At 43.3% G+C, this 17596-nt stretch overlaps 2 protein-coding genes across 5 annotated transcripts in view; one reads left to right on the top strand and one right to left on the bottom strand.

Annotated features, from left to right (window-relative positions):
* Window positions 1-17596, bottom strand: part of eml2 (EMAP like 2) — a 123447-nt gene that overhangs the window by 32850 nt on the left and 73001 nt on the right. For all 4 annotated transcript variants that reach the window (XR_009443036.1, XM_048522412.2, XM_048522413.2 and 1 more), the window contains 6 exons: window positions 12466-12595; window positions 10453-10602; window positions 8845-8914; window positions 4333-4443; window positions 3535-3630; window positions 1635-1769 (listed from right to left, as the gene is read on the bottom strand). Coding sequence is in view for 3 of the 4 variants with exons in the window: in XM_048522412.2 (XP_048378369.1) it covers window positions 1635-1769; window positions 3535-3630; window positions 4333-4443; window positions 8845-8914; window positions 10453-10602; window positions 12466-12595 (692 nt within the window). In the remaining variant the exon portion in view is untranslated. The remainder of the gene's footprint in view (window positions 1-1634; window positions 1770-3534; window positions 3631-4332; window positions 4444-8844; window positions 8915-10452; window positions 10603-12465; window positions 12596-17596) is intronic.
* LOC125447744 (meiosis initiator protein-like) overlaps window positions 14628-17596 on the top strand; it is a 182120-nt gene continuing 179151 nt past the window's right edge. Inside the window, exons 1-2 of the mRNA XM_059640887.1 lie at window positions 14628-14655; window positions 14750-14788. The gene's annotated coding sequence lies outside the window, so the exon portion shown is untranslated. The remainder of the gene's footprint in view (window positions 14656-14749; window positions 14789-17596) is intronic.

The raw sequence follows: 17596 nt of genomic DNA, 5'->3' as shown, positions 1-17596 counted from the left end.
TCCCTTAATTTCCCCAAGGGTGCAAAAGACTACTCTACTTTCTACCTTAAAAAAACCCTGTGGCTGAGTTCCCTAGGGTAGAGAATTCCAAAGATTCAAATGATTTTTGAGAAGGACTTCTTCCTCATCTCCACCATAAAATGCATATCCCTTATCCTGAAGCTGTTGTTCCTATATCTAGATTCCACAGTGGGCAGTTGTGAAGAGAGGGGGCAGGTGGGGAGAGAAAACAAATGTCTTTACTATACTGGGTAGAGCCAGGGGGAAAAAAAAATCCACGACCCTGTCTATTTCCTGGATCAGTCTCCTGTTCTGGACTTGGCCAAAGTCCTGACAGTCTCAGACCTCAGCTATTGGGTCTGGGAGAAAAAAGGTGGCCTCAAAAGATTCATTATTTATAGCGAGTTGAGATCATTTATCGTTGTTAAACCTTAGCTTTTAATCTAACTGTAATAAAACACCAACTATATACAGGTCATATCGTCACCTCTGCGAGCAAGGGACAGCCATCTCCTAGACTTCATGTAATCTCCCCAAAGACCATGTAAACTATTAACATTTTTACACTAATCTATGTTAAGGAAGGTACGATATATTTTTGAATAATAGAATCACTTGCTTCCTCAACTCAACCTTTGCTTGCACAAAAGGACTAGGTGTTGAAATTTCATGGGTTTAGAAATCCCAGGGTGCTGCTAGTAGCTTCCCTCCACAAACACTGACCCAACCAATCCCCCTCCCTCTGCCATGGCCCGCAATCAGAGTTCACAGGCAGGAGGCAAGGGTTCTGAGGAAGGGTCACCAGACCTGAAACGTTAACTCAGCTTTCTCCTTCACAAATGCTGCCAGACCTGCTGAGCTTTTCCAGCAACCTTGTTTTTGTCCCTAATTTACGCATCCACAGTTCTTTTAGTTTTTATTTAGGAGGCAAGTGTTATTGTTGGAACAGGGGTTTGGAAGAGCTAGAATGGAAAGTGAGTAGACCACTCACTCAGTCTCACTAAACAGCCAATTAGCCACCACCAGAAAAGGGAAGGTGGTGTTAAGAATGGGCTCCACATCCAATGGGATGTCTACGCCAGAAAATCATGGCCACAAGTTTAAAAAAGGACCACGTCTGAAATCCCAGAGAGATGGGACAGTGAGGGAGCGTCACTGTCAATGGCTTGCATCTCAGACCTCCTGCAAACAAAAAAATAAAATAATTGTACTGAACAGCTGTCCTCGTGGAAGTTTACAAAATTATGAGAGGCATGGATAGAATGGGTAGTCAGTCTTATTTCTCCCCCCACAAGAGTAGAAATATCAGTTACTTGGGGACATAGGTTTAAGGTAAAAGGTTGGGAGCTAGTTTAAAAGGAAATGTGAGAGGCCATTTCTTTTTAAAAAAAGAACAAGGGGTGGTAGGTGCCCTGGAATATGTTGCCAGAGGTGGTGATAGGAACAGATACAATAGCAACTTTTAAAATACACCTTGATAGAGAGAGGAATACAGGGACATGGGTCGCATACAGTTTAGAAAGACATCACGTCTCTGCAAAGACTTGGTGGGTCAGACAGCCTGTCTCTGTACAGTTCTTGGAACAGTACAGGGGCTTTCCCGCCACCCCATCTTTAAGAACAAAGCTGCTCACCTCGAAAATGCCGTGCTTCTTAGAGAGAGTGTTGCCTTCCATCGTCCAGAAGCAAATGTGGGATTTGCCGCAAGTGATGAGGAGCTGGGCTTCAGTGGGGTGGAAACTCACTGCCAGCACTGACTCGTTGGAACACTGTTTAAAAGGAAGAATGTGGAAAGGACAGGCAGAGGTTAGACAGGCACCTGCACACAAAGGAGCGAGTCACAGAGGAACTCTCTCCCAATGCGTACAAGGTGGCAAGAAGGCATTACAAGACTAAGAAATGCAGAAAACAGAAATGCATCATTTGGCCTAGTGAGCCTGTGCTTCATTTAATATGACCATGGCTGATCTTGAGCTTCAACTCTACTTACTGTCTAGAGAGCAAAGTAGAAAAATGTCAATCTTTGCCAGTCTTAACCACACTCAATGATGGGACACGAGGGATACTTGTTCCATTTGATAGTCTCAGGATGGGCTGAAATCCCTTTAAATGTGCCTGTTTTTGGGCCAGTGGATGTAGTCTAGTCTGATGAGCTTAATGCTCACACCAATGGTGCCTGCTAAAAGACAGGTGTCTTTTTTGGGTTTATTTTGTAGAAAGCAATTTATTACTGGAAAGAGGCACAGAAATATCAACAGAAGGCAAGCACAGTCCATGAGGATATAAAAAGTCTGCTAATGGGAGAAGCCACATGAAATCTTTAAACAGAAGTGGGGGGTGCAAGAGGCATCCGGTCTTGAGAAACAGACTAGGTTTATTACAAAGTACTTAATGTTTTCCTCTTAAAAAAATATACCTCAGGTGTTATCACACTCAATGCTTTCCCAAAAATCACCGTGACCTTTTGTTATCCCTTTTTAAACATTAACCACCACCAGTAACACTGCCATGTAGCCAATCAAATCACAGATTCCCTACAACATTGAAGCAGACCATTTTGCCCATCAAGTCCACACAAACCCTCCAAAAGAGCATTCCCCTACCCTATCCTTGTAACCCTGCATTTCCCATGGTGAGCCCACCCAGCCTGCACATCCCTAACAATGATGGGCAACTTTGTATAGCCAGTCCACCTGACTTGGACATCTCTGAACTGCAGAAGGAAATCAGTGCACCCTGATGAATCTCTCTCAGACATGGGGAGAATGTCTGTGTGGAATTTGCGTAGTCTTCCTAGGGTGGATCGAATCCAGGTCCCTGGCACTGTGAAGGCAGCAGTGCTAACCACTGTGCCACCCTAAGAAAACAGGGCTCATCCAAGATTTGAACCCAGGGCCTCTTACATATCTACAATGTGCAAGGCCCTAACTGAGAATCATACCCCTAGACCGAGCCATTGCCATATATTTATATGCAAAGCCCATCAAGGGCAAATGCAAGCCATCAAAAGGTGAAGAGGAGGTAGGGACAGAGAATAAACAGGTCACAAAGTACTAAAATAGCAATTTCAATTAGATCTGCATCCTTTAAGATTTCAGCCTAGAATTAAGACTAAGCACGCATTATTGCTAGCTATATAGAACTCGCTGAACTGGATCTGAACTAATTGTGGTCAGCTTCTCCGAGGGATAGTCCTTTCATACCCTAATGGGTAGGGCTTACCTTGGTGTTATTAAATTCTGTTAATAAGTGACCTTGTACAACAAAAAACAAAACAAAAATATCCAACAGGGATTACAATTTTATTTATTATTCATTCACAGGTTGAGGCCATCACTGTGGCATTTATTGCTCATCCCAGTAGAGGTGTAGTGCGAATGTGCCACTAGATGGTGGACTTGTCATGTGGCATTGAATAAGTCATGGGAAGTGATGCAATTTTATTTGCAAGTAATGCAATCATCCCTTACGCCACCACTCTCAGTAATTAACATTTCAAACAACCAATCATGACACAATAAAATGGTGCCATACCTTCACATCAGCCACTTTTTGCTCTTTCTGCCAGTCCCACACAGAGAGGATATGTTCGTTGGAATCATCCACCGCGCACAGGTGAACACCTCCATTCTGCTCAATTCAAACAGTATGGGGAGATGGAAACAAAACACCAGATTCAACATCAGATAGCAACAGCATTGGGAATAGTTCCTGTGTGGGTATCCATGTTGAAGATACGTCCACAGAGGAATCTGTGTGTAGAACCATCTGGGAAATCTTGTCCCTGTTCCAGCAGGAGTGGCCAAAGATTAGGAGGCCTGGCACAGAAGTGGATTCAGGACTTGAAGATTTAGCACATGTTCAGAGTTTGACGACACAGTGAGTGGTAAACTCACAGATAGATGTGTCAGGGTCAAGTCCCACTCCAGGGCTTGTTGGCCATGCAAGTTAGAAATAGGAGTAGGCCTTTAAGCTGGCTCTGCCATTCAATAGCATCACAGTTGATCTGAACAATGCTTCCATACCACATTTGTCTGCCCCAATAAGTTGCTGCAGTTGAATATGTTAATAAATAGCCATTTAAATATTTCAGCACATTCACTATTCCCCAAAATAGGAGCAAAGTGTAAGTACAGAATAAAATTTGTCCCACTGTGAACTTAGAACATTGCAAAGTAGTTTTGGCTCACATTTTGTGTGCACACACGCATGTGTGTGTACACCTTAGCCCACAGAAAGGCAAGACAGCCCTGCATGGAAAGATTTCCAAAATGGGAATACACCACACGTTTGCTAAATGGCCTTGAAAATAAGTTCAGGAATGGCACTTACGGACTTTGAGAAGGACACGCAAGAAATGCCTCTGTCAAAGACCCCGGATCCGATAACATGCAGTGTGTTCAGGCTCACAGAGTCCCACACACGCACGTGAGGTGGAAGATGCTGTCCAGGAAGGGGAGAAAGTTATTTAAGACAGGGTCAGAATGGAGAACGCCACAAGCACAGGTACCCCATTAGAGTCATCCTTTGTTTACATGTGCATAGTACTCAACATTGGTCTGACTTACTCAGAGCTAGCTCCTACAGTGGGCAGAACCTGTGAGACTCCTGTTTATACCTATCAGCCTGGGCTCCCTGATTGGACCAGGTTAACAGCCCCAATCCAGGAACTCATTCTATGAGATCCACCTGGCTGACTTCCATGAAAGAACTGTGAACTTCTTTTACCTGATCTTCATACATAAATCATAAACTTGCTGATAATGATTTAGAAAGTCTAGTGGAATGTTGGTAGTTGTTCTGAGAGGTTTGGCAGGCAAGTAAACTCAGGAAATGTCTCCTCTGGAAGCAGTTCAGAGCAGGTTCATTATGTAGATTCCTGGAACGAAGGCATTGTCGTGAGCGAAGGCTGAACGTGTCTCACTAACACTGAGGAATGACAGGAGATCTTTCCAAAACATTTGACATGGTGATTACTGAAGGTGGCTTCCTCTTGTGGCGAGTTGTTGGGGTTGGGGGTTGTTTAGATGTAGCAAGCACAGAGTTTAAAATGGGAGATGCCTCCTCTTTAAAAAGGCACAGTTGTAAAAAGAATTTCACCTCTCAGTATCTGCCAAACCTTTGGCCACTTCCGTCCAGAAGGAAAAAGGCAGCAGACACAAGGGAACACCACCACCATCATCAGGTTCCTCTGAGAGCCACTCACAGTCCTGCCTTGGAAATATATCGCCATTCCTTCAGGGTCATTGGGTCAGAGGCCTGGCATTCCCTCCCTAATGGCAGTATGGATCAACCCACAGCAGGTGGGTTGCAAACACTTCAAGAAGGCAGCTCTCCCCCATCACAAGGGCAACTAGGAACAGGCAATAAATGTTGACATAGCCAGGGACACCCACATCAAACAAATAAATATAAAAATGGAAGCTGGCTTGATGGGCTGAATGGTCTACACCACCTCCCATTTCACATCATCCCAGCAGTGTTAACTGATTCCACAATGACTAATAAACAGATAAACCTCTTCTTTCGCAGCCGATAAAGTTTATATAACAAGGAAAAAAATTCACCTATTTTCAGATTTCTCACTAAAATTATTCCATACAATTCCATAATCTGGATGATATCCAGAATTAACAGACCACATACATTCCCACCACATCCACAGCTCGGAGGGCATTCTACAATGATAAGAAGCCACAGGACAGAGGAACCAAAGAAACAGGGAAGCAGGTTATTCCACCTTTGAGCCTGCTCTTCCATTCAATAAGATTCTGGCCGATCTTCTACTTAAACACAGTATCTAAAGATCCTTTAACTCCTTAGTATCTGAAGTTTGATGTGTAGTTTTGGTCTCATTTTCTGAGAAAGGATGCTGTTGCTCTCAAGGGAGTACAGCAGAGGTTAACCAGGCTGATTATGGGGTTGGCCAGTCAGACGTATGAGGAGAGATCATCTAGGTTGGCTTGCTTTTGCTGGAACTCAGAGGAGTGGTCGGCCGGGATATAACTTTATTGCTTGGAATGTAGGAGAATGAGGGGCGACCTTATTGAGTTATATAAAATCATGAGGGGCATAGATAAGACGAATGCATGTAGTCTTTTTCCCAGGGATGGAGAATTGAAAACTGGAGGGCATAGATTTAAGGTGAGGGGGGAAAGATTTAAGGAGGACCTGAAGGGCAACTTCTTCACACAGAGTGGTGTGTATTATGGAATGGGCTGCCGGAGAGGGTAATTGAGGCAGACACAATCACAGCATTTAAAATATATTTGGACAGATATGTGGATGAGAAGGGTTTAGAGGGATATGGACCAAATGTGAGTAATTGAAACTAGCTAAGTGGGCACCATGGACCAGTTCGGGCTAAAGGGCCTGTTTCCATGCTGTATTACTCTATGACTTTATTTGCAAGAATGAGGGGGATCTCAGAGACTTCAAATTCTAACAGGATTGAAAACATAGATGCATGGAGGATGTTCCCGATGGTGGCTATGTCCAGCACCAGGGGTCAAAGTATGAAGATCCGGGGTTGATGATTTTGGACAGTGATGAGGAGACATTTCTTCATCTAGTGGGGAGCCTGTGGAATTCACTACCACAGGAATTAGTTGATGCCAAAACATTGAATGTATTCAAGAGGTGACTAGATATAGCACTTGGGCAAATAGGAACAAAGATTATGGGGACAAAGCAGGATTAGGCCATTGAGTTGGATGATCAGCCATGATCACGAAGAATGATAGAGCAGGCTCAAAGGGCCGAATAGTCTCTTCCTGCTCCTATCTTCTTTGTTTCTATAGCCTCAGCCTTGAAATTTCACAATGATTGTCTATTCACACTAGTTGAGTTTCTTTTGGAGACATAACCAAAAAGATAAGAGGGCAGAGTGGTTGATTTTGTTTGCATTGAGTTTAGTGACGTTTTTGACAAGATTCTGCATGGTAGGCTAAGTAGAAATTAGGTCACTTAGCATTCAGAGAGCTTGCCAATTGGATACAAAATTAGCTTGACAGTAGGAGACAGAGGGTGGCAGTGGAGGATTTTTTCAGACTGGAGGCCTGTGGCCAGCAGTGTTCCACAGGGATAAGTGCCGAGTCCACTGTTTATCATTTATATAAATGATTTGGATGAGCATTTGAGGCATGGTTAATAAGTTTGTGGATGATATCAAAATTGGTGGTATAGTGGACAGCGAGGAAGGTTGTCTAAGATTACAAAGGGATCTTGACCAATTGGGCAAATGACCTGAGGGGTAGCAGATGGAGTTTAATTTGGATAAATGCAAGATATTGCACTCTGGTAAAATGAACAAGGGGAGGACTTATACAATTAACGGTAGAGCCCTGGGTAGTGTTGTCGAACACCAGGACCGAGGGATTCAGGTACATAGTTCTTTGAAAGTTGTACCACAGACCGGGTGGTGAAGGCTGAGTTTAGCATACTTGCCTTCATTGCTCAGACCATTGAGCAGAGGAGTTGGGACATCATGTTGACTTTGTACAGCCGCCAGGGAGGCCATTTTTCAACACAGTGTACAATTCTGGTCACCCTGGTATAGGGAGGACATTATTAAATTGAAGGTGGTGCAGAAGAGATTTAGTAGGATGTAACTGGGACTGGAAGATTTGAGGTATAAGGAGAGGCTGGATATGCTGGGACTTGTTCCACCCACCACAGCAGAGGAGGTTGAGAGATGACCTTAGAGGTTTATATATGCCCCTCATGGTTTTATAACGGTAAATAGCAAAGGTCTTTCCCCTCGTGTAAGAGAGTTCAAAACTGGACAGCATAAGTTTAAGATGAGGGGGGAAAGATTTAAAAAGGGACCTGGGAGGCAGCTTTTTCATACTAAGGATGCTTCATATGTAGAATGAACTGCCAGAGAAAGTGTTAACATTACAACATTTAAGAGACAATTGGACAGGTCCATGGATAGGAAAGATTTGGAGAGGAAAATGGGCCAAGCGCAGGCAGGTGGGACTAGTTTAGTTTGGGATTATGGTTGGTATAGGTGAGTCAGACTGTTTCCTTGCTGTATGACTAGGACTCTCTATCCTTAAATCATGAAGGCCTTATATGGAGACTGTGATTGTGATTCTCCAGCTGGGATAGGGAGGAAATCCTTCTGTTCAGCACTATCCTGTCAAATGATCAGAGAATTTTAGATTTCAAATCAGAGCACATCTCATTCCCCTCAAATTCTACTGAACGTAGGTGGTACCTGGAGTCACTGTGCACAGGTCTGCGCACCATACCTTCAGGAGGATGTATGGGGTGTGCAGTGAAGACTTAGCAGAGCAATAACTTGGGCCTGGAGGGTTAAATCACAAACAGATTGCACAATTGTATTCAATGGAATTTAGGGGGTTAAGAAAGGGGTGATCAAATCAAAGTGCTTTGACATTGACGAGACCTGATAGAGTAGACAGGAGGATGTCTCCTGGTTGGGAAAATCCAAGACTAGGGTACACTCCTACAGATTTACATTAGATCTTTCAGGAGTGACACTAGGAAACACCTCTACAGGCAAGGTGGGTAGAAACTTGGATCTTTCCTTCAAAAAAAACAATTCAATGTTAGATTGCAAACTGTAAAACTGACACGGATAATACTTCTGGTTGACAGAATTCTAAATGATAACTGACAAAAGGTGTTGGGTCACATCTTAGAATGACAGGCTCGAGGGGCTGAATGGCCTCCTCCTATTCCTGAGACCCTTGCTTTCTGCAGTTCATGATAATAGGCCCTTTGTTAGATGCATATTATACAAGAGAAGTCAAACCAAATAGGTAAATTGACCACCTCTATTTGAAGAGCACAAATAGAAATTTTAATAGATTGTACCTTTCCATCTTTTGTAGTTCCTGCCACCTGTCCTGTTGCCATGGTGACCCTATCAGGATGTACAGCTAGGCTGAGAGAGGCAGAGAGAGGAAGAGGAATGAGTCACAACATAGGCCTTTAATTCTTCATCAATAACAGAGAGAGGAAGAGGAATGAGTCACAACATAGGCCTTTAATTCCTCATCAATAACAGAGAGAGGAAGAGGAATGAGTCACAACATAGGCCTTTAATTCTTCATCAATAACAGTACCACGTTCAGAATAAAGCTAGAGTCATAGCAGGAGAAGCCTAGCGACATACTGTACAACCTTTATGCAGATTATTGTTTCTACTTTCATTTTCTTTCACTTTTTGAGTGTTATTTTACTGCCCAACGTTTCACTAACAATAGACAGGGTCCCTAACCAAGGCATAAAATGGGCAGCTCATAAAAGTAAAAGGGCTGTGAATTTCACTCAGTGGGGGGCAGTGATATGCGATGGTCCTAGAGACTGATGAGAACAATTTCCAAATGGGGGCCATTCTGTTTCTTTCCCATCCCAATTCATTATAATCCCTGGATCAATAGTTAATTATCCCACATCATGCAGAGACTCAAGAGTACCCCCAGTTGTCACCAACATAAGGTAGTGATTAGCTGGGTCAAAATGCTGGAAATCCCTCCCTAATGGCATTATGGGTCAACCTAGAACAGGTGGACTACAGCATTTCAAGAAGGCAGCTCACCCCCACCTTCTCATGGACAACTAGGGATAAGCAGCCAGCCAGCAACACCCACATCCTACAGATGAATTAAAACTTCCATTGATCTACTCCTGCTGCTATGTTGGGAGAGAGTGCAGAAGTAGCAATGACATTTGTGGCTCACTTACAGGATTCAACCCTTCTGGTTGGTTGACATTGAAGAAAGGTTTGGTGCTAACAACATTAGAGTCACCAGTGCTTTCGGTTTTCTCAAATTTTACTAGAAGCAACACTAACAATGACTATTTAAGGAGATCTTAAGGAAGGTAAAAGAAAGAAAAAGTTTAAAAATTTGCTCTAAGTGTTAGAGAAAAACAATGCAACAAGCCAGCAGCAACTCATCATTATGAGACGGGGTGTCACTCGTGGAAATTTACACATTGTCCAGTCAATACTAGAAATCTTGTCCAATAAGGTTCAAGGTCCCCAGGGACCACAAGCCCTATCAGTGATATCATTCATTAAAAATTGTACTACATGCACAGGCAATTAAGCAGAATGGTCAGTGGTTCATATATTACAGAGAAAGATACGAAGGAGGGGACCCTTTCATTCACTACAACAACGAAAGCTGTTTTGGTATTAACCTTTGATTCACCAGTGCAGGAAATAGATTGACCATGGGCCCACAGTGGGCACAAAAAGAAATTTTAAAAACCAACCTGTTCAGTCAAAATGCTGGGCTAAGTGGAACTTGAATCTAGACCTTGCGGCCAAGAGGCAGGGACACGAGCACTGTGCCACACCAGCCCCCCTGGAGATGGTTTGAACAGTCATTGTTGACTGTCATACTGGATAACAAACGTCTACGAACAGCTTCAGCCAGAGTTGGCAACCTGGAGACTAGAAAACCAAATACCTACCATTTCACATCGTCGTTGTGTCCGAGGTAATGACGCTGCAGCTGCTCTTCAACGTTATAGAGCACAACGGCGGATGCGATGAAGTAAACAATCTCACCTGTCGGTAGGAGATAGAGATTGGACCGGCAATCGCGGCCTCGATAACCATACCTGCATCAAACGGTTAAGGCAACACCACAAGGAGACCAGAAGCTGCTGAATTACTGAAATGTGTATAGCACCACCTGCACTGGAATCCTTGTGGTCAAACGTCATAGTCAGAGATGTACAGAATGGAAACAAATCCTTCGGTCCAACTCGTCTAAGCCAACCAGACATCCTAAATAAATCCAATCCCATTTACCAAAATTTGATCCATGGCCCTCTTAAACCCTTCCTATTCATGTACCCTTCTAGATGCCTTCTAAATGTAAATGTAATTGTACCAGCCTCCAACACTTCCTCATCCCATACATGCACCATTGTGTGAAGTGGTAAATTCCTGACTTTTGACATAAAACAGTTAAAACAAAAGAATAGAAGCGTAGTCTGCAAACAGGACATTTATCATGTTCACATTTCAGTCCATGATCAGTTTTGATTATCATGACCAGGAATGTTAAAATTAAATTTCGTGCGTGCAGACAGACAGTCTGAGCTGCAGAATATTTTCTGGTCTTAGTTCAGATTAGCAACATTTGTGGAATTTTATTTTGCATTGGATTCAAGAATGTTTCATCTCAAAAAGAAAAAGAAACATTACTAGTCGGAAAACAATATTTACAATCAATAATAAATGCATTTATCCTCATCTTTAAGTATTATATATAAAAGTAGTTACAATCTAGTCTTTGTCAAAAAAAAGTTAATTTTCAAATAGTAAGATTTGATAGAGTGAAACCCATCAACCAGCACCTCCCAAACTTGTGACCTCTACCACGTAGAGGTATGAAGTCAGAAGTCACATGACACCAGGTTATAGTCCAATAGGTTCACTTAAAATTACATGCTTTCAAAGTGCTACTCCTTTGTCAGCTGAAGGAGCAGCGTTCCAAAGGCTTGTGATTTCAAATAAACCTGCGGGATAATAACCTGGTGTAGCGTGACTTCTAATTTTGCCCACCCCAGTCCAACATTGGCACCTCCACATCATGTGGAAGAGCAGCAGCTAATTGGGAGCACCACCACCTGCGTGTTTCCTGCCCAGTCGCTCACCATCTCCTTTTGGAACTAGATTGATCATTCCCTCGCTATTGGATCAAAATCCTGCTATTCCCATCAGCCCAGTATACCCCAAGGTTTGCAGTGGTTCAAGAAGGAGGCTTACCACTAAGGGAGAGTTAAAAAAATAGACAAATTCTGGCCCAGCTAACAATGCCCATATCCCACAAATAGATAAAAGCCCTCTGCCATTAATTGCTCTCAGATTGTCAGGTCAAAGGTTGTTCCTGCCACCTGCATGCTAAAAACGTAACACAAATGGAGGTAAAATAGAATTTCTGAATTGTTCTGGTGCATACAAAGACCACTCAGCCCAGACTGGCACTGGATCTTCAAAATGAGTATCATTATGTAGTACTGGTCTCTTGCCTTTTTGCCCCCATTACTTCCTGCTATTTGTATCCCGAGTTAAAGCTCAACAGCCACCTTGATGGCCTGCTGTTCTACGTATGTCACGGTGGTTTGTACTACGGTTAGTTTGACTTCAGTACAGAGAGGGTGGCAAGCACAAAATATATTGACTTTCAACCAAAAATATCAGAGGAAGTTGGGGGGAGGTGCGGGGGGGAGAAAGGTGGAGGAATACTTACTGGCCAGAAGTCAGGGGTCAACATTTGACAGCGAGAGAGAGAGAGCGGAGAGAGAGCAAGTGGGGGGAGAGAGAGAGAGAGAGAGAGAGAGAGAGAGAGAGAGAGAGAGAGAGAGAGAGAGAAGAGAGAGAACGAGGGTTTTTTTACTCTATTGTAATACTGTTCCTACAACATATTGTAAAGTCTCCAAAAACAAACAAATCTATCACAAGGTGGAGGATACACCCATTCCATCTTCAGTTTGTGGGCTGGCAATTCAGTTGTGGTCTGCAGTTTGTACGTTCCAGTCAGTGCTTGAGGCATGTAGAGAGTGACGGGACGTCCACGTAGGAACATCTTCACATAGCCATCTTCTGCAAAAGCAACAGCAGGGAAAAGGGGAGGGTGAGGCACACAGTGACCGGTTTTAGAATTCTGAAAAATCGTTATCCTGCTACTGCACCTTCCGTATCAATCCCAGGGTCCAACACTCTCCTCATATGAAGCACTTGGAGAAATTTTTAAAATGGTAAAACTTCCAGACACAAATTGAAATTCTATCAGAGATAATGGAAACTGCAGGTGCTGGAGAATCCAAGATAAGGGTCTAGGCCCAAAACGTCAGCTTTTGTGCTTCTAAGATGCTGCTTGGCCTGCTGTGTTCATCCAGCTTCACACTTTGTTATCACAAATTGAAATTAAATGACTGCTGCTAAGATGACTTCAGCTCAGTGAAGAGCATGTCCTGTTACAAATTGAAAGAAAAGGACATTGAAGGTTCAATTCTTGCTGGAACTGTCTGGAGTGCACAACCCAGACTGGTACTCCCAATGCAGTAATGACAATGCTGAGGGGCTCTTGGGCCCCTTGGAAGTGTCACTACCTCTGAGCCAGGAGGCCCAGGTTCAAGTCTCACCTATTCCAGAGGTGAGTGATAACATCTTTGAATAGGCTAGTCATAGAGATGTACAACATGGAAACACACCTTTCAGTCCAACTTGTCCATGCTGACCCAATACCCTTAATTAATCTAGACCCACTTGCCAGCATTTGGCTCATATCTTTCTAAACCCTTCCTATTCATATCCGCATCCAGATGCTTTTTAAATATAGTTATTGTACTAGTCTCCACTACTTCCTCTGGCAGCTCATTCCATTCATGTACCCCCTCTGAAAACGTTGCCCCTTAGATCCATCTTAAATCTTTCCCCTCTCACTTTAAATCTCTGCCCTCTAGTTTTGGGCTTTCCTACCCTGGGGAAAAGGCCTTGGCTATTCACCTTATCCAAGAAAAAAAAATCCCGACAGAATGCTGTCTGCAGTGCCAAATTTCTAGCAAGTCGTCAAACCAAGGTTCCATCTGCTCTCTAAAGTGGATGCCAAAATCTGGTGGCATCATTTTGAATTGGAAGGGAGGGGTCTCCTGCGTCCTGATCAACGTTTATTACTCAAAAACATCGCTGTCCAAAACCAAAAGTACCACACAGCTGGTACCAAATCATACATGAGAATAAACAGAAGAAAAAGGAGAATTTCAATAGGTCGGGCAGCAGATAAGAAGAGAAGCAGTTTATATTTCAGGTTGATGATCTCTCAGAACTTGGAGACTTTTTCGGGGTGGGGGGGGGGCAGTGAAGAAGAGTAACTGAGATATTGTTTTCAGATGGGTGATCTCCCATCAGAACTCTGAACAAGTTCTGAAAGATCATCAACCCGAAATATGAGTTGGTGCTCTTCACAACTGCTTTCTGACTTGTCTTTAAAAACCCTTCCCATTATCACATTGCTGCTTTCAGATGCTTGCTGTGTGCCAAAGGAATGCTCCTTTTGGTTCAACCCAGTTTCCTACTTTCCAGTAGCAATTTGAAAAGTAGTTATTTGATTGCTTCGCATTTTGGGACTGTCAGTGGTTGCAAAAACTACTACATAAGTGTAAGCTTTTTAAAAACTCCATTTTGATGCTGCCCAAAATCAGGAGGAATGTTGTAATCAGAGCTCAAATATTTGAGGACAAATAGCTAGCTTAAAGATTCTGATGGTGGGGTCTCTAAGGGGAGCCTTTTCTTTTCCAGATTCCAGAATGCTGCACATTTCCTGAAACTTTTAAATATTGTAAATATCATAGCCATATTTTGTTGGGTTTGCAAGTGCATAAAGCACTCTCAGATTGGCACTATGGATGAAATCATCGATTGAAAAGTGCTCTCATGACCACACCGAGTGGCAGTCAACAGACCAGGGTGAACAAGAGTGTGACACAGAACAATAAACACTCTTCACAATGTTGTGTTTTTTTTGACTCAGTTAATTACTGACAGACTGAAGGTCATTTACATTGGGATTTTGGCCAATAGCAAAATCATATACAGCTGGAAGGGACTGTCAAACAGCATACAGAAAGCATGGAACTGACTGATCTGATCATTACCCCAAGGTATTTTCAGGTTCTACTATCCAGAGTGTGAACATAGCAAGTTAGTTACAAAAGGAGGTTATTGATCACTGTTTCTGTACTGTGCTTGTTCAAGGCAGTCAAATGGATCTTCAGGACACAGATGAGAAAAAAGGTAAGAAATCTATTCAATGATTTTGCAATAGAAATGTTTAATGATGTGAGAAGAAAAAAATTATGGATGGGACAGTAGGCACATAGGACAAAGTTAGCAGGATGACAGGGTCACAGCAGATATTTACATTTATACAGCACTATTAAGTATCAAAAACAGATCAGACAATACTTGATCTCGTGCGTGAGTCTAGCTGTTGCGGATTCATCCATCCAGGGCAGAACTGAGTGAACACTATGGTCCTTGGAAACAAATCCCAGTCTGCAAATCAAATATCATCCTTTATCATCTGTCCAATAGGTCAGTTTTGTCCTATTCATTCATGGGACATAGGTGTCGTTGGCCAGGCCAGCAATAATTGCCCATCCCCAATTGCCTTGAGAGCAGTTAACAGTCAGTCAACCACATTGCTATGGGTCTAGAGTCACCTTTAGGCCCAGACCAGGAAAGGATGGTAGATTTCCTTCCCTAAAAAGGAATCAATGAACCAGATGGGTTTATCCTAACAAAAAAAACCAAAAAACAATGCATTCATGGTCATAGTTAGACTCTTAATTCCAGGTTTTCACATGGAATTCAAATTCTACCATCTTCCATAGTGAGATTCAAACCTGGGTCCCCAGAACATTACCTGGCTCTCTGCATTAACAGATTTTGACTACATCTAGCAACTCAAAACTTGGCATTCCTGAGATGCCATGGACCATCAACAGCACAGTATTCAATTATAATATGCAACCTCATGGCCCAGCATACGCCCATTGTACTGGTACCATCAGGCCAGTTGGAATGGGCGGTGGGGGGGGGGGGGGAAGAAGAGAGCGGGAAGAGGAGGAGAACAATCATTTCTGAACGGTCTAGGCCCGAAACGTCAGCCTTCCTGCTCGGCCTGTTGCGTTCATCCAGCTCTACACCTTGTTATCTTAGATCATTAACCCTGGTTCAAAAGAAGAGTATAAGACAGCATGCTCGGAGCAGTACACAGCGTCAACATTGTGACATTGCAATACTAAACTACTTGCACTACAAAAACAGTAGAAGCTTACAACTGACAGACCCAAGAAATCTCAAAACAATGGATCACATAAATGCTCTGCTGTCCAGTCACAACAGGCCGTGACTGATGGAGCAGAGTTAAACACCGAACAAGTAGTAGAGGCTCCATAAATATCCCCATCCTCAATGATTGGGGTAGCCCAGCAGAGAGCAAGGCTGCAGTATTCCTATCTGGTCTTCTGTTTGAAGTCCTAAGTGGATGATCCACCTTAGCCTCTTCCTGTGGTCCCCAGCATCACAAATGTTAGTCTCCAGCCAATTCACTCCAATGTGATGTCAAGAAACAGCTGAAAACAATGAGCTATTGCTAAGACAAAGGGCCCTGACAACATTCCAGCAGCAATGCTGAAGATGAGCTCCAGAAGTAGCTACACCCCCAGACAGTTGTTCCAGAGCAGCAGCAGCAACAACGCTGGCATCTATCTGACAAATGTGGAAGATTGCCCAGGTATGTCCTGTACACAAAAAGCAGGGCAAATCCAACCCAGACAATTACTGTTCTGGAGATAATGGGAACTGCAGATGCTGGAGAATCCAAGATAATAAAATGTGAGGCTGGATGAACACAGCAGGCCAAGCAGCATCTCAGGAGCACAAAAGCTGATGTTTCGGGCCTAGACCCTTCATCAGATGAAGAGTCTAGGCCCGAAACGTCAGCTTTTGTGCTCCTGAGATGCTGCTTGGCCTGCTGTGTTCATCCAGCCTCACGTTTTATTATCTTCAATTACTGTTCTATCCTCATTTCTACTTTCAAATCAGCCAAGTGATGGAAGGTGCAATCAAATGATTTTTGATCAGCAGTAACCTGCTCTGTGATACGCTGTACTAGGACCACTCAGCTCTTGACTTTGTTACAGGTTTGGTTTAAACAGGGATGAAGAGAACGGAATACCAGATGGGAGGAATGACTGCACTTGACATCAACCTTTTTGACAGACTGTAACATTAGCGAGTGCAACCAAGACAGGAATCAATGGAAATTAGGAGGAAAGCTCTACTGGAGTCATAACCAGCACCAAGGAAGATAGTCATTGTTGAAAACCAGTCTTCAGCTCTGGGACATTTCTATAGGAGTTGTTCCTCAGGATAATGGCCTTGGCCAAAACATCTTCACTGACCTTTCCTCCAACAGGCTCAGAAGCAGGGATGCTGATTGCACTGTGTTCAGCATCATTTGAAGCAGACTAGCGCAAATGCAGCAAGTCCAACATAATATTTAGGCTTGCCACTTAAGTGCCAGGGAATGACCATCTGATCATTATCTCAGGACATTACGATCTCTGAATCGCCCACTATAAACTTCCTAGGCATTACCATTGAGCAAAATCCAAACTGGACTAGCCATAAATCAATACAGTGGCTACAAGAGCAGGTCAGAGGCTAAGAATACCATGCAGAATAACTCACTGCCTGATTCTCCAAAGCTTGTCCACCATTGGCAAGCCACAACTCAGGATTGTGATGAAATTCTCCATGCTGACCTAGATGAGTGCAGCTGACACTGCAAGCAGCTTGATTGGTATCACATCCACCGCTTTCCAAAATTCACCCCCTCCACCACCAAAACTGTGGCGGCAGCATGTACCATCTACACTGCGACAACTCTCCCAGGTTTCTCTGAAAGTATTTTCCAAACCTTCAAACTCTACCCCATAGAAGGGCAAAGGGCAATAGATACATGGGAACTCCACCACCTGCAAATTTCCTTTCTCAGCCATTCACCATCCTGACTTGTAAATACATCACCATTCC

Source organism: Stegostoma tigrinum, chromosome 39 (assembly GCF_030684315.1).
Source record: "Stegostoma tigrinum isolate sSteTig4 chromosome 39, sSteTig4.hap1, whole genome shotgun sequence".
Classification (NCBI taxonomy): Eukaryota; Metazoa; Chordata; class Chondrichthyes; order Orectolobiformes; family Stegostomatidae; genus Stegostoma; species Stegostoma tigrinum.
Note: the sequence above shows the minus strand (reverse complement) of the source record. Positions and strands in the feature narration are given on the sequence as shown.